The sequence below is a fragment of the Hylobates moloch genome, unplaced genomic scaffold (genome assembly GCF_009828535.3).
Source record: "Hylobates moloch isolate HMO894 unplaced genomic scaffold, HMol_V3 SCAFFOLD_2, whole genome shotgun sequence".
Taxonomy (NCBI): Eukaryota; Metazoa; Chordata; class Mammalia; order Primates; family Hylobatidae; genus Hylobates; species Hylobates moloch.
This window is the reverse complement of record NW_026652277.1, coordinates 165,721,716-165,746,156: the sequence shown is the minus strand read 5'-3', so window position 1 is coordinate 165,746,156 and position 24,441 is coordinate 165,721,716. Positions and strand designations below refer to the sequence as shown.

Sequence of the window (24,441 nt, the reverse complement as noted above, 5' to 3'; positions counted from 1 at the left end):
TGTCACCAAACGGCCTACCTGTGGGCGCTCTGGGTGGTCCATGGCTGTTGAACAGTTTCCCTGTGTAATGCAGACTAGCCAGGTCAGAAATGAACCATCAGAATACCAGGCATCTGTCAAAAGGGGATCAGGGGGACATGAATGTCACCCGGCCCAGAGTTATTATCAGCCTTTTCTGGGAATGGCAGCATGTCGGCTGAGGAGTTTAGATCTATGCTGTCCAAGGTGCTGGCCACTGTCTGCAGGGGGCTCTTGGGCACACACAATGTGGCTAGATTTCAAAGATTTCGTACAAAAAAAGAGAATGTAACGTATCTCAATACTTTAAACATCTTTAAATATTGATTACTTTTCAAATGATCATACTTCCAATAACTGGGCTAAATAAAACATACTATTAAAGTGAACTTCACCTGCTTCTTTTTACCATTATACAGTGGCTGCTGGAAAATTCACCATGTGTGGCTTGCATGTGTGGCTCACATTAGAGACTACTGGACAGCACTGGCTTGGCCAATCAAAATCATTCATTGGAAATCAGGGGAAATTCACTATTTATCCCAATAAGGGTGATGGAAGTGAGGGCAGTCCCCAGTACTCTGCCCAGATTGCACAGCATGGGCCTCACACGGGGCAGTGGCCGCCATTCCTTTGCTAGTCTATTTGCTTGGGAGCACTGAGCTGGGAGCCATCTATTGCTTACACTCCTCTCTGTACCTCTCAGTGGTACAGAAATGAAACAAGGAAGTCTGCAGATAGCAATGGACCCAGCTGACAACAGGTGGACCACAAACCCCTTCCTTGTCTTGAAGTTATTCTCAGAGCTAAATTTGCAAATAAGGACAACCAGTCTTGCCCCTAAAATAACATTTTGTTTTCATCTCATTCTTCCATCTAATGCATGCTGGACACATCTAACCAACCACTCACCTCTGCCGAATGTGAAAATCAACTGTGCACTTTCTGTCCATGTCTATAAAATCCATATGTATTGTAGGATGAGCCATTGGAGACTAAAATCCTAACATGGCAAAGGTCAAGTTTCTTTTCCCTTCTATCAGAACAGGCACCCCTACCCATCCTGACGCCTGGCAGAGCCCTCCCAGAGCCACTAGCCTGGCACAGGTCCTCTGCCCACCCGTGGTGCTGGCCCTGCCGCCTCTGTTTAGTTTGGCTGCAATTTCCCACTCTGCCCTGACCTAGTCACCACTAGCAAATCCTCCTCTGCTGCTACAGTGTGTGAGACGCTGTGCTAGGCCCGCAGGTGCAATATTTCATTTCACTCTTCCAGCAGCCCGGCAATTCAGGTGGTGCTATTTTGTCCTTGTCAGAAAAGGTGACTCTGCAGCTGGAGGGCTGAGCGGCCTGTCCAGGACACAGCTCGGAGTGTCATGGTCTGGTCCAGGCTCTTGGCCTTTCCCTCATGGAGAAAGAGGACTGAGTCCTCCCTCAGTGTCTCTTGGAGGGATCCCTCCGCGCTCCAGTTCCCTGATACAGGCCTGGCCTCATCTCTAACTCCAGCCCCTCAGTGCCCGCAACTCTTCCTCCTCATCAGCCCCACCTCTCACTGGCTTCTCCACCAGTCAGCACTCTTCAGTCTGCCTGGGACCCGCCCGGGCCTGTCCCTCAGCTGGTGGCGTGGCAGCCATCACTTCCCCTTTCTGTCCCCACCTGTCACTCTGCTCCAGCCTTTGCTTCAACACCAGCCTCGTGTCCCCTGTTCCAGCCCTGGGGCCTTGGTGCTGAGCTGTCTCCCTGGACTCCATCTCTGGCCTTCCTGCTCATTCTCACTCCGTACACGCTCCTGACTGTGCTGTCAATTAGGGTAGACATTTTTATTCCTTTCAAACCTTGTTTGGCTGCCTGGATTCCAGACCCGTTCCGCCTGCTGGTGATGGGAGCTCCATCCCCTGGCACTGCCTTAACCCCTATTGAACAGCACAGTGAGGGCGTGAGCTCAGCGGCCAGGCAGGCCTTTGAGCTGTGCTCTGCTGATTACTGGTTGAGAGGCTTTGGGAGTTACTCTTCCTTTGTGTGCCTCAGTTTCTCCAGCTGTAAAGTGGGAATCACAGTAGCCTCGGGCTCAGAGGGCTGCCGAGAGGACTGATGGGCATATGGAACACATACACATGGGGCCTGGGGACAGCGGGCACTGCAGGGCTCTGGCCATCCCTCTTCCCACCCTCCACGCTCCACCCCCGTCCTCTCTGCTGGCTCTGCTTTCCTGCCTGCTGACGCCTGCCTTATGCAGCTATGACCCACCACAACATGAACCAAATCCACTAATTACTCCGCGTACACCACACTTGGCAGCCGAAGACATCTAGCTGGGGTCCCCATATTTTCCTGTTCAGTCGCTAGTCTGTGAAATAATGCCTCCCTCCTCTTGGTCTCTGCTGCCCTGCATCCCAGTACCGCCTCCTCCAGCCATGCATGGCCTGCGTGTCTTGTGAATCCAGCATGCATCTCTCTCCTCCAGAGGCCTCCCGTGATTAATCCCTCCTGATCCTCTCCTAGGCGGACGGTCCCTTCAGCCCTCACAAATTTAGTTCACATTACAGCAGTGGTTCTCTACCAGGGGTGACTTTGTGCCCGAGGGGACATTTGGCAATGTCGGGAGATAATTTTTTTGTCACAATTCTAGTGGGTAGAAGGCGGGGATGCTGCTAAATACCCTGCAATACACAGGGGTGGGGATGGGGGGCCCACAACAAGGAATTATCTGGCAACAGGGCAGGGGGTGTAAACCCTGCATTGCAATAATCTATCCTTGTTGATGCTCCTCTGTTTAAAAAAAAGAAGGTGTCAGGGGTTGCACTGTGCATGCTAGCCCTCCAGCTGGAATTCTTTTGATTCTTCTATAGCGCCTAAGACAATACCATGCCTAAGACAGATTAACTGATAATAATTAATTTTCTAAGTAAACAGCTATCCAGGAACATTTTTCATTACATGTCTGGGGTATCCTACGATAAAAAATAGCCACATAAAGGTTTGAAAAGTCTGTGTTCCTTGAGAGAAAAAATGAGGAATTCTCTCTGTAGTCACCAACCAAAAGTTGTGTTCAGCTACAGGACAGACGTCCTGCTGCAAGGAGGGCCTGGTGGGTCAGGCAGCCTCATCAGCCATGATTACGCAGACAAACCATTTGGGACCAGCTCCGCGTCTGTGTTCCTTTCTAGGAACATGAACTTTTTGTTGGCATTCACAAAATTAATATTATATATGATACGAAAACCTCATCATCTGCATCTAAGAGAAACACGCTTTTCTTTTCTAGAATGGAAGTGGCATGAGGAAGGTGCATCCAAATGATGTAAAATCCATGTTGAGTCCTTAAGGGACATCTGGAAAAGAGAGGCGCCCTGGAAGAGAACCCTGGGCAACCATCACCCGGTCTGTCAAAGGTCTCTCCTAAAAACATGAGAACTGAATAGAGGAGAGAGAAGACCATAGCTCCCATTCCCACTTCGGGTGGCAGGATTGACGCACAGGGGTGCAGGCACCCCTAACTCAGGTGGGGACTTATATAGAGCACAGGGGACTCAGCCTGTAACCGACCCTGCCCAAGGAGTCAACAGCTGAGGCAACGCTGATGAGAGTCATAGGCATTCCTGTGCGATTCTTGATAGATCTCTCTCTGCAGAGTGTCACCATCACAGTGGTGATCACAGAGGGACAGCCACGTCCCAAATGCCCATGTATTTTACTCGCTGGCTCAAAAAGCTTAGAATTCTTTCAAATGATCAAAAATAAAATAAATAAGATGGATACATCCAAGAGATTTCAGTTAAGTCTTTAGGTCCAATTCCTTGTCCTCTAAATCTGTGCGGTCCAGTGTGGGAGCCCCTAGTCCCGTGTGCTTATTCTACAGAGCTCCGGAAGTGTGGCTAGTCTGAACTGAAATGTACTGTAAGTGTGACAAAAGAATGTAAAATCTTCCATTAGTACTTTTTTTTTACACCAAATACACATCAAAATAATATTTGGGATTTTCTGGCTTAAGTAAAATATACTATTAAAATTAATTTACTTTTTAAAATGTACTTTTTAACTTTTTAAATGTCAGTGCTGGAACACGTGCCGTCTCGCCTACGACCTGCCTTACATTCCTAGTGGAGCTGCCACTCATTGTCCACCAAGGGTATTATATTTGGGTTTGGTGAAGGCAGCAGAAGATTTTAGCCTACTTCTATTCTGCTGATTTCTACTGAATGTAAAGAACAACTCCCCCATTCACTCAAGGACACTTGGACTTCGAGTTTCCATCCTTAAAGGAAAATGAAGAGATTTTTAAAAAGTGTACACTCCAAATTGTGGTGGTATGTAACACGGCATTCATCCACTTGGACTTGTGTTTTCTCCTAGAAAGCATTATCTACAGTTTCTGAATAAATGGTGTTCACTTCTGTCCATCTATGTCAGCCAAGTTTTTTCTCTAAAAGCCTTGGAAGGTAAATTGTGGGGAATTTCTTCCTTACCAAACACGGTGGCAGGAATAGCCCTCATGGGACAACTCCACTGTCCTCCCGGTGGCACCCCCATCTGCCTTCCCTGTCCTCTCTCTAAGTACCCGATAGCCTCTGAGTGCTGCCCATGTCAGACTTTCAACTACATGGTAGCCATCAATCGACTCATGTTTGTAGGCAATGATTCTTAATCTCAGAACTTATCTACCAGAAACACAAAATAAACAGTTAATGTATCTCCCATCCTTACATGTAGGCTTTCCAGGGCACAGAGGGAAGGGAGATACAGCTCCCCCAGAGCAGGCTGTATCTCCCCCCGCCCTCCCCCACCCCCCCAGCATACGAGTCTAAAGTAAAGAAGTGAGAAAGGTCGCTGGGAAGGCAAAGGGTGAGTTGGTTTGATCACGACAGGGGTTCGGAGGGTGATTATTATGGCAGAGTCTCAGTAATATCACAGACCTGCATGTGGACCCCGAAGAGGACACCTCAGCAAAGTCCTATGTTCACAGAGTGTGCAAACATGTGGATGACATGAAGGCATCCGTAATAAGGAAGATTCCATCCTTGCCAAACTCTAGTCAGGCATCTCTGAGTGCTCTTCCCAGCGAGGCCCTGATTTGGGGGCTTCTGTGTCTGTTTCTGCAATGCTCAATTTTAGCAAAAGTCCTGCTGAGTCGAGTTAGCCAGAACCCTCACCCTCAATCTCTGATCCCCTTCACTACTTGATGGGGCTCCTCATCCCCCACCATCCCCCAGGGAATCTCTGGCCACCCTGGCCTGCCTTCGGCTGGAATCCGGTTAGGTTGGTTTAGCCAGAAGCCCCCTCACCCCTGAGGCTTCCTTTTAGTAGTCTTCGATCCACTGCCCCCAACTCTGCTCCTTGGCTGTAAATTCCCACTGTTCCTTGCTGTATTTGGAGCGGAGCCCAATGCATCTTCCCTACTGCAAACCCCACTGCACTGGTCCCTATGACCCTGCATGGTCTCCCTGAATAAAGTCTGCCTTCATGTTTTAACAAATGCCATGAATAATTTTAACAATGAGGTGTGAGGGGTAATCAGGGACACTCTGAGTGTGTAGTTTGGCAGATGGCTCTAGGTTAGATCAGGTTCCCAGTCGCAACTCCAGCCACCAAAAACTTGCAGATGTGTATTATAAGGCAGGGTGTGGAAGGCTCCTGAGGCCACTAGGAAACAAGCTGTCCCTGAGAGGCTCTGCAGGGAAGGCCTGGCTTCTGAGGCCGCAGCCCCTGCTCTCTAAGTCCCCTCTCGGGCTCAGCGTGGCTGGGACTCTTTTCCATGCAGCTGCACCTACTCAGCCTTCCCTGGTCGGTCTCCTCCCAACCAGGTCCCGCCACACCTCCTTGCCTTGGTCCATTTCCTCCGTCCTCATTGAGTCCTTTGTTTCCTTTTGTTCCTGAGCTGCCTTTCATGCTACCTCCACCCTTGGAATAAAAATGCCTCCCACTTCCCAAGCACAAAAAGCCTGCCCACTCCCCTGATTAGCGTCTTCCAGGGGGATTTTTCTCCTGAAAAGCTCCTCTGGCCTCCCCTCCTCCTCACGCCCAGCACGTCCACTGCAGAGGGCTGTTCCAGAGAATGCTGTACCCAACGTGCCGGCTGCCCTGCCCTGTCGACTCCGGATGAAGGGTTTCATCTCTGGCTTCCTTCTAAAACCCAATTGACTGACTGACTCTCTCCCTCACTCAAAAGAGCTACTGTTCCATCATCTTGCTTTCTCCTCCCAAATACGCCAGTTACAGTACTAATGATAGTAATATTCCAGTGAGTCATTGAAATATCTTATTTTGCAGCACCTACAGTTTGCTTGTTGAATTTACATGGGTGTGCACGGAGCTTCGCATTTTAAAATTAACAGAAGACATCATTTCTTCTCTTTAAGCAGTGGAACCATCGAAATAATTTCTAAAGTATTTAGGTTCCCAGATTTTCACAACCAAGCAAAGGAGAAAGAGGGATATATTTCTAGAATCATGGAATGATAATGCTGGGATGGCTCTTTGCACTCAGTGGGTCTATTTTACAGACACTGAAATTAAGGCCCCAAGAAGTCAACACACTTCTCAAAGTCATAGAGTAAGTTCATATGGTTATTTTAAATACGTAATAATAAGGAAAAAGACGCCATTTATCTCACAGGCACTGAAGGGAGGGAGGTGATTAAACAGAATGCTCAAAGTAGAGGAACTTGTAGCTAGCAAAACTCCTGAAAATACGACAGTCCTGGGAGTTGCAGTGGAGAGGAAGCAGAGGCTGTGCTGTAGAGGAAGGTCACAGGTGGGACGTGGAAAGGCCCCAGGGCTGTGCTTCTCACATTCAGGGACTCACCTGTGGTCTTGTTGCAATGCAGATTCTGATTGACCAGGTGAGTCAGGGCCCAAGAGTCTGCATTGCTAATAACTCCCAGGCGATGCTGACATTGCTCTTCTGCGGACCTCAGTTTGAGTAGCAAGGATTTAGAGATTCCGTTTCAGGAGCCAGAAAGTCAAAGGAAGGCTAAATAGTACCTGGACTTGGAACCAGACCCCATGCCAGGGTCCCAGGCCTGTCACTGATTGGCTGTGTTGTTAGTGGGTGGAGTTGCACCTGTCTCTGAGCCTCAGTTTACTCATCTGTAAACCAAAGGAGTTGTCCAGGATGACCTCCATGACTGCTGAGGTCCCTTTAAGCTGGAATGTCCCATGACTCAGAGCCCTGCAGGGGCCAGCACCCCAGGAGGAAGGGAGGGGACACGGAGAGCTGTTGTGAGAGATGGACAGACCCACACATCATCAGCTGTCTTGATGCCCTTGGCTGGGTAGGGGTGGGCCTGGAATTTTCACTAACATGCTCCAGACCACTCTCTCCATGCTTTGAGTGTATTCTTGAACCATGCATGTGGTCCCAAGTTTTACATCCTCTTCATGCCACTTGGTCCTTTACTCCCCCACTACACTGCAGCCTCTGTGTTCCTTGCCCTCAGAGAGACCTTCTCGCCCTGGTTATGTCATCATCCTTCCCCTTCCATGGCCCTGTATATAAGAACTGATTATAATCACAGTACATTCTGTTTTTTAGCAGAGCTGTACGCCATCATCGCACCAGCTTAACACAAACTCTAAAGAAAGTGACATTGGTGCAGTAAGAGAAAGATAGACTCCCCCTTACCTGAAAGGAAGTGGTATCCTGGCTTTAGGGAGGAGTTCATTAATTCTACAGAGGAGATTTCACATCTTTACACAGGCACACAAACTACACAAAGAGGGACATTCAGGAGGGGAAACACTGCGGTCGCTAGAATCCCTATGTGACACTGTGGTCTCTCTAGAGTGTCTGTGTGATGCTGCAGTCTCTCTAGAGTGCCTGTGTGATACTGTGGTCTCTCTAAGTGTCTGTAGGATGCTGTGGTCTCTCTAGAGTGTCTGTGTGATGCTGCGGTCTCTCTAGAGTGTCTCTGTGATGCTGCGGTCTCTCTAGAGTGTCTGTGTGATGCTGCGGTCTCTCTAGAGTGCCTGTGTGATGCTGCGGTCTCTCTAGAGTGCCTGTGTGATACTGTGGTCTCTCTAGGTGTCTGTAGGATGCTGTGGTCTCTCTAGAGTGTCTCTGTGATGCTGTGGTCTCTCTAGAGTGTCTCTGTGATGCTGTGGTCTCTCTAAAGTGTCTGTGTGACGCTGTGGTCTCTCTAGAATGCCTGTGTGATGCTGTGGTCTCTCTAGAGTGCCTGTGTGATACTGTGGTCTCTCTAAGTGTCTGTAGGATGCTGTGGTCTCTCTAGAGTGTCTGTGTGACGCTGCAGTCTCTCTAGAGTGTCTGTGTGACGCTGTGGTCTCTCTAGAATGTCTGTGTGACGCTGTGGTCTCTCTAGAATGCCTGCGTGATGCTGCGGTCTCTCTAGAGTGTCTGCGTGACGCTGTGGTCTCTCTAGAATGCCTGTGTGACGCTGTGGTCTCTCTAGAGTGTCTGTGTGATGCTGCGGTCTCTCTAGAATGCGTGTGTGACGCTGTAGTCTCTCTAGAGTGTCTGTGTGATGCTGCAGTCTCTCTAGAGTGTCTGTGTGATGCTGTGGTCTCTCTAGAATGCTTGTGTGACACTGTGGTCTCTCTAGAATGCGTATGTGTCACTGTGGTCTCTCTAGAGTGTCTGGGTGACGCTGCAGTCTCTCTAGAGTGTCTGTGTGGCACTGTGGTCTCTCTAGAATGCCTGTGTGACACTGTGGTCTCTCTAGCATGTCTTGTGATGCTGTGGTCTCTCTAGAGTGTCTGTGTGATGCTGCAGTCCCTAGCTAGAATAACTATGTGACACTGTGGTCTCTCTAGAATGCCTATGTGAACTCAGGAATTCACATTCCTAGGCTCAGTGCAGGCTGAGCACCAAAGTGTGATCTCATCAAGCTAAATAACCCCCTTCTCTCAATTTCTCTTCCTGTAAGGAGGAAAATGCCACTTTCCACCCACAAAGCTCTCTAGAGGACCAAGAAGACAATTCTGTGAAGGACGTCCACCAGGAGAGAGGAGATACAAGACAGCTTTCTAGAGCTGTCCTCCTAAGTCCCCACGCCAATCAGTGCATAGTAATGTCGCCAACTTCAAAATCAAGGAAATATGTTTGCGTCAGATAATGGCTTCAATTCCAACACATGGTATATTCCTATAAGTTTGGATCTCCATAGGAAGAATAAATAACACATGCTTCCTTGAATGTCCTGGATGAAAACCACACATCCTTCCAAATCCTGTGGAAAAACATCTCTGGGCCCCTCCTTCCCTTAGAATCAGACCCTTCAAAATCTTGTGGTATTTCCCCAAATACCATAACTTTGAGTTGTGACATCTGGTTTCCAGCTCTCTCAGGCTGGGGTTTCTTGTTAAAGGGACATCGGAATCTCGACATCGTGAGCTGCCACCCTGACCTTGTGCAGGAGCCTCACTGCCCCACTTCCTGGCATCCGTGCACTCTAGATGGTTCTAGCACTTCCCCCAGACAAGGAAGCTACAATTTCTTCTAGGATGTCCCTTTTTAGAAGCCTTTGTCTCTTCCAGAAGGTATGTCAGACACGATGGGACTCCCCCACTCTCCCTTGCCTCAAACACCACGGAACATCTAGACATCAGCGAAGAGTCCCACTGGAAAAAGGCCCCTGAATCTTCAAGAAGCTCCAAGAGGGGAGTTAGATTGTCTGGAAATTCCCTGAAGTTCTTCCTGCTCCACCCACTTGAGCCCAGGATTTGAGAACCAAGCCCGCGAGCCGCGGCATGCTGGGCACGGCTTTCTGTTTCGAAGCTCGGGGCTGCGCCGGGGACAGAGGATGTGGTCCATGGGAAGGGGAAGTGCCACTGCTCCAAGGAGCCAAGCATGGCTTGCTCAGGCCTGGCTCCTCAGGCAGCAGGAGGTGGGCAGGACTGTGCAGTGGGTAAGAGCACAGGCTGTGATATCAGATGGGCGGGTGTTGGACTCCCAGCTCTGGCCAAGTGACCTCTGGCAAACCCCTTTCCTCCCAAGCACTGGCATCCTCACAGGTATAACAGGATACGGATGGTGGGCAAATGCCGCGGCCACATCCCACATGGGGAGAGACGCTTCATCAACAACAGCCATGAACACTGTCCGGCCTGTTCATCAGGGCCCAGCAGACCCATCACACAGACACATGGGAAAAGCACGGGGAATATTTCATTTCATGAGCACAGGTAAGTGCTTAAGCTGGTAGTGGAGGAGAAAGCCCAACGGCTACTGAGGCGGCATCACAGTGTCCGTCAAGAACAGGCCAGAGGCCGGGTGCAGTGGCTCACGCCTGTAATCTCAGCACTTTGGGAGGCCCAGGCAGGCAGACGGCTGGAGGTTGGGAGTTCGAGACCAGCCTGACCAACACGGAGAAACCCCGTCTTTACTAAAAATACAAAATTAGCCGGGAAATGGTGGCGCATGCCTGTAATCCCAGCTACTCGGGAGGCTGAGGCAGGAGAATTACTTGAACCCGGGAGACAGAGGTTGCAGTGAGCTGAGATCACGCCACTGCACTCCAGCCTGGGCAACAGGAGCAAAACTCGGTCTCAAAACAAACAAACAAAAAACAACAACAAAAAAATAAGAACAGGGCGGAAAGCAGCAGGGAGGGAGGATGGGAGAGGCAGCGAGGACTCCCACATTGGCAGGTGCAATCCATTCTGCACAGAGCTCCGCGGCCTAGTCAGAGTGCATGAGAGGCTGAAAGGGCCACTGCAAATAAAAACTACACAAAGCATGAATTGTGGTGACATTGGAGGTGAGTAAAAAGATGCAAATACGAATTGGGGGAAATGGTCAGAAAATCTCACCTTCTGAAAAGAAAACTGGCAAAAAGCAATCAAATTAGCCACCTGTAATGCCTGCTATGTTGACCCTGCCAATTGTTTTGGGGGGAGGGGTGTATATTCAACAGTATGGACAACTAGTATACAGTACACAAAGCGACTGCACAGTGTATGAAGATTCAATCACAGATCAATCACAGCCAGTAGACTACTCATTAGGCAAAAATCAATGAAACCAAATCAATGAAACCATCAAATTTTAAAGCCATTTTATGGTGAATATTGACAACAGAAAATGAAATTAATACTGCCTTAAAAAAAACCCAAACAAAAAGACCCCCAAAATTGCATATGGTAAAAAATCAAATCACAAAAAACATTTTCTTAGTAGAAATAATAGTTCCATAAAAAAATTCATAATGGCAGCTTTCATAATACTGACCAGTGAAAAATCTTAGTTATAAATTGTATGGAGAGAAGAAATGACTCCAATAAAAAGAATTTTAGTGAAATAACAATGTAAATGAAAACAATTGGAAATAACTTGTGTGACAGAGAAAATTATGGTCTTAAATTGACTTTTCAATTTCAGTAGTTTTTTTCCTCAGAAAGCATCTTCTCCAACAAAAATCCATTAGTGTCGTTAAAATTCCAATTAAAATGTTTCTACTCTTAAACACAGAATTAAGGTATCTTTAATGCAGGAAAAGCCCAGCAAATCAAATCAGTGGGTCAAAACTTCCTGTGGTTGTGGAAGTCTTCCCAGGAGATGCTCTGTCTAGGATGGGGTGGGACTGTGTCCCTGACAAGTCCAGGCTTTCCCAGGGTCAGGAATTTCTGTGCTGTGCTTTCTAGAAATCTCCTCAAGAGACCCTTTCAAGGATTAATTTAGGAAATAACAAAAGATAAGCTTTACTCTTAGTAAGGTGATTGGTTCTACGTACTACAAGAAAGTTTATTGGATGATGACCGAAGATAGGGGAGAAGGAGGGGGAGGGAGTAGAGGAGGAATGAGAGAAGGAACATGCACATACGCGCACGTGCACGCACACATGGGTGCATCCACTCTGCCTGGGGAAGTGGCATTCTACCTCGTCAGCAACACGTACAGAGTGGAGGTAATCAGTCTTCAGATTCTGCCACGATGCAAGTGAATTTTTAAAAGCCCACCAGCTCCCTTTGATCTGGTTCCACCCTTACCAAGCAAAGTCCATCATGTATATGGTATCTGGGTTACTGTGGCTTGGAGGAGGCGCTTCCTAAATCACTAGCCTTGCTTTGGGAGCCAAAGCTCACATTTCAGCTCCTCACTCACTCTCCGCATTGGCTTCCTTAGTCTCAGCATCGGGTCAGAACTGTGGAACGGGTGGGAAGAGATGAAACCTGTGGAATGTGAAATACTTTCCCCTATTTTGATCACTGGAAAGGTCTATCCCTAATAGAAATTGAACACTTTGATCCTGTGATTTCTAGTACAGTATTTGTCTTTTTTTTCTAACCCCAAATCAGTTGCTTAGGATCAGATCATCCTTGGGTGAACTGTAAAAACTGAGTTTCTGAAACTGAAGTTTCCAACAAGCCTCCAGTGATCCCAGCTTCCCTGGCCCCCTGCTGCTACTCTTTGATGTCTTTTTAGCTGCAACCTAAGTCATTGGGAACATTCTTTCAGAAGAAAGAAGTGTAAGGCATTTCAAGAGCCTTGAAACAGACTCTGAAGCCCAGAGCCCTCCTCCTCCCCACCTACTCCTCTCAGAAGTTTGAAGACAGGGGAAAGCTGTTTAAATCCTTGGCAAATCTTCAATAAGTTACTCAGATGGCTGATTCCAAGGGGCCATTATGGGCTTCTATAAGGAAGAGATCTACAACGGATAATTAGAATGAATAACTCTAACAATAAAAAGTTTCCAAATCTAATTGTTCATTTTTCTTTCTTTAGCCAGATAGCACAACCTAAATGTGTTAAGATTTCATTGAAACAACCTTATCTTCCAAAGCCAAGTAGTATATGGGAGGACTCCTTATGAAGAGTTAGATCAGTGATGGAAACGAGCCCAGCTTGCAGGTGCCTGCACCCCTTCCTCAGCCTGGAGGAGGTACAGCTAAGCTGGCAGGCAGCAGTCCCAAAGACATTGTACCAGCTCTGCCATTTATTCCTGTCACACTTCAGGTAGCTTTTTACGAGAATGTACATTTGTAGAATGTGGAAAGAAAACTGAGTGGGAAAAGAGAAGAATTAGACAAAACAAAAAACGATCCTTTACTACACATCTACAATGCGCCAGGCACTTTTCCTATAATTGTTAATCCTGACAAGCACCTCAAAGATCCATGCCATTACTCCTATTTCACAGATAAGAACACAGAGGGATAGAGTTTAGAAAACTGCTCCGCTCGCCTAAGTCACGCAGCTAGAGAAAGGGTGAGCCAGGATTCAAACCCATGTCTGAGGCCCTCCAAAGCCCTCTCCTTCCTCTTCTCCTTCTGCTTCTTCCACCCCATCTTTTTCCTCTCTCCCTTCCCATCCTCCTCCTCCGTTTTTTTGTTTGTTTGTTTGTTTGTTTTTTTTTTTTTTAGAGGGAGTCTCCTCTGTCGCCCAGGCTGGTGTGCAGTGGCGTGATCTCGGCTGCAAGCTCTGCCTCCCGGGTTCATGCCATTCTCCTGCCTCAGCCTCCAGAGCAGCTGGGACTACAAGCGTGTGCCACCACGCCCAGCTAATTTTTTTTTTTTGTATTTTTAGTAGAGATGGGGTTTCACTGTGTTAGCCAGGATGATCTTGATCTCCTGACCTTGTGATCCGCCTGCCTCGGCCTCCCAAAGTGCTGGGATTATAGGCGTGAGCCACTGCGCCTGGCCTCCTCCTCCTTTTTTTTTACATCTTTATAGAGGTATAATTTATGTACCACAGCAGTCACCATAGAAAGAGTGCAATTCAGTGACTTGTAGTGAATTTATTGCATTGTGCAACCATCACCACGACCTAATTTTAGACCATGTTCATAATCCCAACAAGCTCCCTCATGTCATGTGCAGTTAACCTGCACTCCTACCCTCCCAGCCCCAGGAAATCACTAATCTCCTTTCTGTCTGTAAAGATTTGTGCTTTCTTGGACATTTTATACAAATGGAATCACACAGTACATAGTTTTTTGTATCTGGCTTCTTTCCCTTAGCAAATGTCTTTAATGTCCATGTTGTAGCCTGTATCAATACTTTTCTTCCCTTTTATTGCTTCATGGAATCCAATTGTATGGATATACCACATATAGATCATCAATTCATCCTCTGATGGACATCTGGGTTGTTAGGTTTCATGCAGCTATGAATATTCATATACAAGTCTTTGTGTGGACATATCTAGGAGTGGAATTGCTGGGTCATATAGCAATGGTGTTTAGCTTTTGGAGAATTTTGAGAAACTGCTTTCCAAAGTGGATGTACCATTTTACATTCCCACCAGTAATGTACAAGGGTTCCAGTTTCTCCGCATCATCACCAGCATTTGTCATTGTCAGTCTTTTTGATTAGTGCCATCCTAGAGGGTGTGAAGTGGCATCTCACTGTTTTTTTTTTTGGTTGTTGTTGTTGTTGTTGTTGTTTGACACAGAGTTTTGCTCTGTTGCCCAGGCTGGAGTGCAGTGGCACGATCTTGGCTCACTGCAACCCTCTGCCTCCTGGGTTCAAGCGATTCTCCTGCGTCAGCCTCCCCAGTAGCTGGGACTACAGGCTCGCACCACCACACCCGGCCAATTTTTTTTATTTTTAGTAGAGATGGGGTTTCACCATGTTGGCCAGGCTGGTCTCAAACTCCTGACCTCAAGTGATCCTCCCACCTTGACCTCCCAAAGTGCTGGGATTACAGGCATCAGCCACTGTGCCCTGCCTCATCCACTTTGTAAGAAAGGCAGAAAGCCTGTTCCTAATCGTGCTGATTTTGCAGATGCACCTGCACTAACCTGGAGATGGGGATCACTGCAGGAAACTGCATCACCCCCAGTATGGGAGCTGGGCCCTTGCACTGAGAAGAGGATTTTCAAGTTACCTGCTCATGTATTGTGGGCATAAACCACACAGTTTTGAAGGAAACTAGGTTTGACTTCCCTCTCTCTCCTCAATGATGTGAGGAGCTGGAAAGAACAAGGTCTGAAATCTGGAAACCGGGAAACCTGGGTTCTAGGCTCCAGTTCTGCCACTTTCACCCATTTAAGCCCCTCTTGGGGGCTTCGTTTCCTCATTTGTAAAACGGGTGTAATAATAGTTTTCCTTATAAGGTGGCTTAGATGTGGAAAAAAATGCAGTGATAGCCATGGATGGACCTGACAAATGATTAAAGTGCTATGAAATGTGAGCCTTAAAATTATCCACTAGCATGCCCTGTCTTGGAATCCCATGATGCAGGTGCTAAGAAAGAGATTGTGTGCCCACTGCTGCTTCTCCCTCCCCCTCCTTCCTACCTCAGGACACAAGACAGCTGCAGTCTAGCAGATGACACCACACACTCCACACACTCCCATTTTACTGCTTGCTTTCCAGGCAGTGGGGATGAAGGATGAAGGCAGATGTGGAGAGAAGGACAAAGCTGTGCTTCAGTACTTGGGGAATGATAGGACCAGAATAGGCACTTTTTAGCAAGATCCACAGCTCTATCTTCTTACACTGTAGGCAGGGAGCTCCCTCCAGCTTTAATGGAGGCTGCAAAGGAAAGTCCATAGAATAGGAGGAATCCTTGAAGAGAATTATCTCTGCCAAGTGATTTTTCAGGCCTAAACATTATGTTCACACCGAGTCATCACAGCTCCTCTGCCATGCTTGTGAAATTTACCAAAGCACCACAGCAAAGCTACACATTCACAATCACAAACTTCAGAGCAAGAAAGAGCTCTCTTTTTAATTAAAAACAACTGTAAAAGTTTGTTGTGTAAGGGATTAGGATCTGTTTTAATATCTTCAAAATGGGTTGTAATAACTTTAGTATAGGTTTTACTATCTAAGGAAAAATAAAGCTATTCATCTCAATACATATCACAGATACATGTTTATTATACCTAAATAAAGGAAATTCTCAATCCTGGGCTGGATAAACAAGAAAGCTGCCTACGATGTAACTTTCCTAGATTTATAACATGGAAACTGGTCATGCTCCAAGGATTGCAAAAGGGAATAAGTGCAGCAACCTACAACTATAGATCTTTCAGGGTGGAGGCTGCTTAGTAGAGTGGAATCAAACACTTGGGTTTCAAAGAAACATCAGAAGCAGATCTCACACTGATGCTTCACTCACGTGGGCCAGCAGTCCTGTCTCCAGGATACCTGTCCCTCCAGCCTTACATCCCACCTCTTCTTCAGCTCATCCTGCCCATCCAGTGAGCTAAGGAATGCTGACTTCTGGCCTCCTTCCTTCCCAGCGCTCAGCCCCTCCTGCACAGCCCTCAGCCTGCCTTCCCCACTGTAGCTGGGCCCAGGCGGGAAGTGACTAGAGGCCATGGGCAGACTTTCAGTGTTACCTATTTGCCTTTCCAGATCAGCGGCTTCATCAGGCGTGGCTCTTGGGAGGACTCCAGGGTCGCTGAAGCTGGTGCGGAGCAGGGTCCCCATCACAAAGAAGAACAGGATGCCAGCGACTGCAGGGATGGCAGGGGTGATTTTCACCGCCAGGTAGGGACAGCTGCCGACAGGTTGGACAGGCCGGGGAGAAGGGGAAAAGAAAGGAAATACAATGTTAGGAATCAACAGTAAGCAGCCTTTATCTTCTAAGAAACCAAAAGCTTATTTGGAGGAGAGAAATTGATTTCCATTAAAAATTCATCTATGTGAAAGATTTGCGTTTGGGGAGGTCTGCAGTTCTGTCTTACAGACAACTGAACCCCAACTCCCCAGCACGACAGCCCAAGCCCTCTGCTCTTACAGGAAGATGCTGGCAGAAGAATGAAAATAGTCCTGCTTGTATAATCAGTCTAAGACGCACAGAGCTTGTATAAATAGACACGTGTCCTCTGTGCTGTAAACACGGTTCAGGAGTCTATGAGATCCCCCCGCCCACCCCTGGGATTACATAATAGAAGAAGACACCAATTTAGAATGATCTTCATGAGAGCCGGCCTTTCCCACTTGGGTCAAACGACTCAGGAACTTTCAGCCAGCACCAAATGCTGAGGACTGTACACACACTTTCAAAGGGCAAGAAACCAATTTTCCATGTTTTGGAGGTAATCTATTCCAAAGTGAATGAGCTATGGAAATGGACTTGCAGGCAAGTTTCTGAAGACAATTTAAGGGATTTCAGCAGCTGGAATAGAATCATCTTGTCCTTTTCCAGAGGGCATCTGAGCTACCAACGGACAAACGTGGCCCAACTCTTAACCTCTTCACTGCTGTCAGTCTGACATGCTGACGTGAAGCAGGGGTTGTGATGAGTCAGGGAGAGGTGCCATTGGGACAGACTAAACTCTACACGAGGCCAGCCTAGGAACCAGTGTCTGACATTTGGTCTCAGATCCAGGTATTCTGGAGCCGGAGCAGTTCTTATCATGGCCCCTTGATGCAGTCAGATGTCTGGACCTAAGTGAAGGATGGGATCTGCAGTGACCACAGTCAGTCCACTGTCGCCACATTAAAAACATCATGGGCATTGGGGAACATGACGCAGAATCGTGGAATTAGGACATCTAGCGTGGAAAACAATGCTAGATTGCCCACCTCATCAGAAGAGTATCTTCCATGTTCTCAAGACAAAACAGAGATGGGGAGCTGGAGAAGAAAGGATTGGGAAGCTCAGCTCTGCTCAAGACTAGGAAGCAGACAGAGCTCTTGGTCTTGGAAGCCCTGGGAACCAGCACCCCACTGCTGTGCAGGTCTCTGATGGATGGCAAAGGGATGCTGGCACGAGTCTGGGACTTGAGAGCCACAAGCCGTGATCCCCTTTGCTGAGACAAGTGATAGAGCATTAGTGCACCAGCCTTCAAGAGACCTGCAGACCTAGACACAGCTTCCTGGAGTGATTGCTGATGTTGACAATGTGGACCATGCAAGTTTCCTGGCATGAGGAGATGTACAGAGAAGTATTTAGGAATAAAGTGCCACGATGAATGCAGCTTACTCCCAAATAGCTCAAAAAGAGATTGTCTAAACGAGCAAATGGGATCAAGTATTAGCAAGAGGTGAATCTGGGTAAAGGGTGAATGGATGTTCTTTGTACTACTCTTATTCTTGCTACTTTTCTGTAAGTTTGAAATTACTTCCAAATAAAATGTTAAAAAAAGAAACACAGTCTACATTGAAGGCATGAAATTACCCTGGTATGAAATTTTATATATATATACATATAATATGTATATATTATATATATACACATATAAATGTATATATATGCTATCTATATTATATGTATATATTATATATACATATATGCTATATATATAAACCCTGAATACATATAATTTTAGTCTAAAATAATCTACTTTAGGGGGAATTTTTTGTTACAAAATGGTTAGGGAAAAGAGCAACTGTGTAGAAGAGAATTTTCCAAAAAAAACTTAAATTCACAATTCAACATAGTTTGAACAATGGCAGTGAGTAAAACAAGCCCACGTTTTTCCCCTTTTTCAAGATTAATGAATCTGAAGATGATGTTGGCACAGCAAAGCCAGCTTCAGCGAGGGCACAGCTGGACAACGTGAACCAGACAGACCTGGTTAGGAGAGAGTGTTCCACTTCAGGTATTGACAGCTGTGATTTAATGCTATGGAGCTTCTCCAAGGATGGCTACTTGTGAATGGCCAGAACCCTCCTGTGAGGGTGACTTAGTAGATCTTAGGCTTTGGTGTGCTTCTTTTTTTTTTTTTTTTTTTTTTTTGAGACGGAGTCTCGCTCTGTCGCCCAGGCTGGAGTGCAGTGGCGCAGTCTCGGCTCACTGCAAGCTCCGCCTCCCAGGTTCACGCCATTCTCCTGCCTCAGCCTCTCTGAGTAGCTGGGACTACAGGCGCCCGCCACCACACCCGGCTAATTTTTTTGTATTTTTAGTAGAGACGGGGTTTCACTGTGGTCTCGATCTCCTGACCTCATGATCCGCCCGCCTCAGCCTCCCAAAGTGCTGGGATTACAAGCGTGAGCCACCGCGCCCGGCCTGGTGTGCTTCTTTTATCCTTTTTGGGTCTGAGAGGCAGCTTGGTGGACCGCAAAGTCTACCTGCTCAAAGTTGCAAAAGCTGCCTCTTGCTCTTAGAGCAAGTACCAGCATGCCTTGCCCTCCACCGTTCCCTGTCCCAAGTGCACTCTCCGCGGGGCTAGGATCTTCCACAGCTACCCCACTTCCCCAAGCTGATGCCTCTGCGGCCTCTCATCACTTCCACCCCCTAACCAGGATATCCCCTGCCACATTCTCACTGCAGAGACAACACACTGTAGACTGGTATTTGCACTTGAGCACACACTGATTCATTCAGAGCCATCCCAGGAAAGGAGGAAAAGGCAAAGTCCAGGTGACGCGGGGAGGCCTACTGCCTGCAAGGGTTCTCTCACTGCATAGCGGGCTGTTGCACTTGGACAAATCAGGGCATGGATCCAAAATGCATCTGTCTGTGTTTCCCTGGGAACCTGCTCCTGCTCCTGTCCCCGCAGGAAATCTCAGGCGGGTCTAGTGACTTCTCTGATCATAATATGAAGGTAACAGGAAGTCCTTGTTGCTTTAAGTAGCAAACAGTGCCATTTAAGTAAATGAAAGAGTAATAATCCCAGCGAATGATGGTAACTTCTACCTTGATATGAAGTTAAGCCCCCTCCACTACCCCAGCTCGCCAGCTGCAGTTTCTGGCCCTTCCATGGTAGAGAAGAAAGCAGGTGGAGTAGAAAGGGAGGCAGGAAAGAGTCTACAGGAAGAGCTCTGTTACAAGGCGACTGCGTGCCCTGGGTCTATGAGATGGTTAAACCGGCTCTACCTAGACTCGCATTGGTGAGTGCTTTGGACACCCCGGGGGAACCTAGGTGCATCGCCCACCTGCACTTGTCTTCCTCCTTCCCTCTTCTTAAATAGAAATGGCCAGCCTTCCTCCCACTCAGGGCCTTCCTTCCACACTGTTTTGCCTTCCAGTCCCTCCTCTCAGAAGCCCTCTCTCTTTTCTCTCTCCGGGGGACAGCTGGAACAGTGATCTCTGTTTGTTTACTTATTTATTTATTATCTTTCTTGAGACAGGGTCTCAATCTGCTGCCCAGGCTGGAGTGCAGTGGTATGATCACGGCTCACTGCAGCTTTGAACTCCTGGGGTTCAAGAGATTCTCCCAGCTCAGCCTCCTGAGTGGTTGGAACTACAGGCCCTCACCACCATGCCTGGCCAATTTTTTGTGTGTTTTGTAGAAACAGGGTCTGACTTTGTTGCCCAGGCTGGTCTCAAACTCCTGGGCTCAAGTAATCCTCCTGCCTCAGCCTCCCAAAGTGCTGGGATTACAGGAATGAGCCACCGCGCCCAGCCTAGAACAGTGACCTAATCCCTGCCTACCACGATCCCCTCCTTCAATCTCTCCCAACCACCACCGCCAGCTCTAATCACATGTGTCTCTGCTCAAAAGCCGTCCATGCTTCTGCCATTCCTACCAAATGAAGCTCGAGCACCTTATCTGGTGTCCAAGTCCCCCACAGTCACCTTCTCTCTCTCTCTCTCACTGCCGCTTCCTGAATCCCAGCAATGGCCACACCTAACATTTGGGCGTCTCAGGCAGGCATGGGCTTTCACTCACCACTGGGGCTGCCTGTCCAGCCCACGTGTCTGGAACACCCACACCTCTCATTCAGCATGTTGATGCTCCCCAACTTTCCAGTTCCAGCTCAATACCGCTTCCTGAAAAGCCTCGGTAGAGTTTCTGGGCTCACCCCCTAAGCAGAAGGGATCGCTTCTTTCTCTGAACCCCCACCATGTTTTTCGTTGCTCCTCTCCTTGGACATGTGGCTATTTGTGGACATGCTCCACGCACTTCACTAGATTAAAAGTCCTGGAGGGTGAGATTGTGTCCCCTGTTCCTCTTTGTGTCCTTTGTAGCACCTAGCAGGATGCCTCGCATGATGGAAAATGCAACCAAGTTTGATAAATATTTGTTGAATAGCTGAATGAATAGAATCCATTTAGCGAATTTTACTGTAACACCTGAAAGAGGAGGAGAGTCAAGTCACCCATACCCTCAGCAACCACAGACCTGGTCTAGAACTTCTCTACTCTTGTCAGCTTGCTAGGTCCTGTAACTTCCTTCAGACAGATGCTAAGGCCCAGTTCCTTCTGCAAGGCTCCCTCAGCTGAGAGGAGAGGATATTCCTCAGCTCGCTGAGCCGAGTGTGCCTCACGTTCACCTTCTGTGGGCATTTGCTGGAACCTCTAAGACCACGGGCTAACGTTCTAGTAGATGAAGCACCATATGTTGGTACAACTCTGTACAACGCTAGGTGCTCTGTGACAGTCCCATTCCACCAGCCTCTGTGTGTGACAGAGGACAGTGCTGAGTTTGTCCTAGAAATCCTCAACAACTCTCTTTTTATAAAAGCAGCAGAATTCCCCACCCTAAACAAACAATGAGGTCAGGGCTACTGAGACACCTTCAAAATGCTGCTTAGAAAAGGCAGAGAGCATCTGTAGTCCTTTTGGTAAAGACAAGGCAATAAGTAGACCCTGCCCACGACTGTGAATGTTGACCTCCTGAAGGAGGTGAGACTAATGGGACATCTCAGTTGACCCACACACTGGCACGGCTTCACAGCTGAAGGAAGCGCTGTGCACAGTATGGCAAATTCTTAGTCCGAGCTCAGATGACTTGAAAATGGCTCCTTCATATTTCTGAGCAACTGTGGATGGGAACTCCAATGCTGACTGCCATCTGTGTTGAGGAAGACTCCATCCCCGAGGGCCTGGATTTGATACAAGATGAGGAGGCAGCTGCCAAAGATATAAACACCAAATGGAATCCTATTTCTGTCTCAAGAATTGTGACCTACATACAACTCAGGGCAGTGTAGCAAACAGGCTACAGGCATCTTAGTCTTCATAAAGATGAACTAGAAAGTGACAGGGGGAAAATATAAGAATTTGAAAGCATACATCTTCATAACATAGAAGAAATTAGCTAATTTAGCACCAGATGCTAAAATGATGAGAAGCCTTTACAGAGCTCTCCCTCCAATCATATACATCAGCAAGAGCTGTTTGATTTTGGATATGATGATAAATACCTATGCACAAACTGCCAACGCGTTGTACATCTGAGGTACAGAAATTCATTCCAGGTAATAATTAGAAATTGTAGCACAGCCGAAAGATTATATGGAATTTTTTCAGTTCAAATAGCAATCTTTTTGAATCTTTAGAAAAAATTGTTTTTTGCTTTGATGTTTATACATGAAAAGTGGAACTGTTTTCTGGGCACTATATTATCTGAGACCACACAATCAGAGCACATCCCTCCTCTGCTCAGAACTAAATATTTGATATTGGTCATTAAAAATATAGATGGAGGGATGGATAGATAGATAGATAGATAGATAGATAGATAGATAGATAGATAGATATAAAATCATTTTAGCATCAAACAGACACTGACATCCCAGAATCAATACTGCCATTAATTCTATATTCGTGTTTAGAGACTGGCTTACAGGTTAGAATTTGACATAAAGCTGATCCCTTGAACAAAACCCCTAAGACTAAATTAATTTCTTAAACATTTGGATAAGAAACATGGATTTCATTATTGGGTAATTAGGTCTCTCTGTTTTCCAGAGGACATTCTTCGAGAGAAGATTAACTTAAAAACTAAACAAAACAAAACAACAATATTAACAAGATATAGCAGAGACTTTAAAACCAAATGCCCTTTGGAACAAGAAGTAGAGAATCTTTTCCTGTATCAAAACAATTCGAGTCCTCTTTTAATGTTTTGTCTATACATGGATACACATAAAAAAAGTTTGTTAATAGTAGCTCATGACTCCTGACTGCAGCAAATGGCCTACATTTGATATTTTTAGTCTGTCCTGTATGTATGAAAGCATAAACATGAGAATAACTGTTTTTTAGACATAACCATGAGGCATGCATTTATTATTAGACAGGAAGAGGAAGTGGCCTCGCTCCATTATTGCCACACTCCAATTCAGGGAGTTTCTACTTTGCAGAAATCACAAAGTAACCTAGCATTTTAAGTTTCAGATTCTTGATTGCAAAGCATTTCAACAATAAGTAGCTAAGGCAAACAATCATAAACGAAATAACCTGAGCCAACGACTCACACATCTGAAATAATCAGAGTAGCATTGTGAGAAATAGAGGCTTTAAGGGTTGCAATAGAAATGACCCCTTTTCCTTTTCATATGAGTCACTGCAAAACAAATGTACTTTTCACTTATAGGCAGGAACATAAGCACCATTCATTTTGTGATTTGTTCCTTAATCACATACTTAGAAATAAATCTACCACCACAAGGCAAAGATGAGCACATTACTTGGAGACAAACAGAGGAAAAAATAGATTCAGAAATAATATCTACTCACAACTCTAGAATAGGAAAAACCAAATAGATGATTTCATAAAGCTCCCAAGAGTGACATTCCCCTACAAGATCATGATGGCAGGACCCTGTGCCTGGAAAGCCCTTAGTGACTAATCGTGTTAATTACCCCAGACGCACAGAGCCAGGAGTCTATGCATGCCTGTACCAAGGGAGGGAATTTAAATCAATGAGCCCAGGGACTAACGTGGAAAATATGAGCAAAGCAAGCTGGAAGGAAAAGCTCAAACCCAGAGAGCATGGAGGTGACAGTAGAACTCCACATACCCATTTGTAGACTACAAAGGTGAAGTTCAGTTTCATCAAAGCTCAACAACTCTTTTTTACACCCGTCTCTCTATCTTTGTCGTGTGAGAACTCTAGCTTTCGGGCTTGCCAGGGGAGGAGGAAGGTGAAGGTCACCCTACCAAGGTGAGGAATGTCATTTAGGGAATCTGGTTTTTCCCTGCAGGCCTTCTGGCTAGATGCAGAGTTAAACAGGGACGTCTCCAAACACAGCACAGTCTTGCCTTGAACCTGCAGAGTTCATGAGTGAGGAGACGGGCTCCAGGCTTTAAGCACTTGCGTGAACAGAGAGCGGAGGAGGGGAGACGAGGAGAGTGCTCTCTTCCGCCCGTGTGGCCCAAACACCCTCCAAGTGTGCAAGACAGGGTTAGTGTCCTTATTCTTAACTCAGGGCCTCCCAGACCACCCAGAGAGATCTGCTTAAGATACAGGACCTGGGAATCTGTAGCTTTAAAATACAGGCTTCAAATCATGGCGTGTAAACAGCCCAATTTACTCATCTACTATTGAGAATGTACAGGAGCTTACTAGTGAATATTGTGGTGCATCAACATTTTTGCCAAGTGATTCTGAGTTGCATTTAAAATTCCAGGAAGAGGCCAGGAGTGCCTACAATCCCAACATTTTGGGAGGCTGAGGTGGGCAGATTGCTTGAGCTCAGGAGTTTGAGACCAGCCTGGGCAACATGGCGAAACTCCATCTCTACAAAAAAAGAAATACAAAAACCAGCTGGGTGTGGTAGCGTGTGACTGTAGTCCCAACTACTTGGGCGGCTGAGGTGGGAGGCTGGCTTGACCCTGGGAGGCTGAGGCTGCAGTGAGCCAAGATCATGCCACTGCACTCCAGCCTGGGCAACAGAGT

General features: G+C 46.8%; 1 protein-coding gene across 3 annotated transcripts in view; it reads right to left on the bottom strand.

Annotated features, from left to right (window-relative positions):
• The window catches only part of ZDHHC14 (zinc finger DHHC-type palmitoyltransferase 14), a 316,034-nt gene that overhangs the window by 127,854 nt on the left and 163,739 nt on the right, over positions 1–24,441 (bottom strand). For all 3 annotated transcript variants that reach the window (XM_032161220.2, XM_032161211.2, XM_058435626.1), the window contains exon 2: positions 16,260–16,420. In XM_032161220.2, the coding sequence (XP_032017111.1) occupies positions 16,260–16,420 (161 nt within the window). The remainder of the gene's footprint in view (positions 1–16,259; positions 16,421–24,441) is intronic.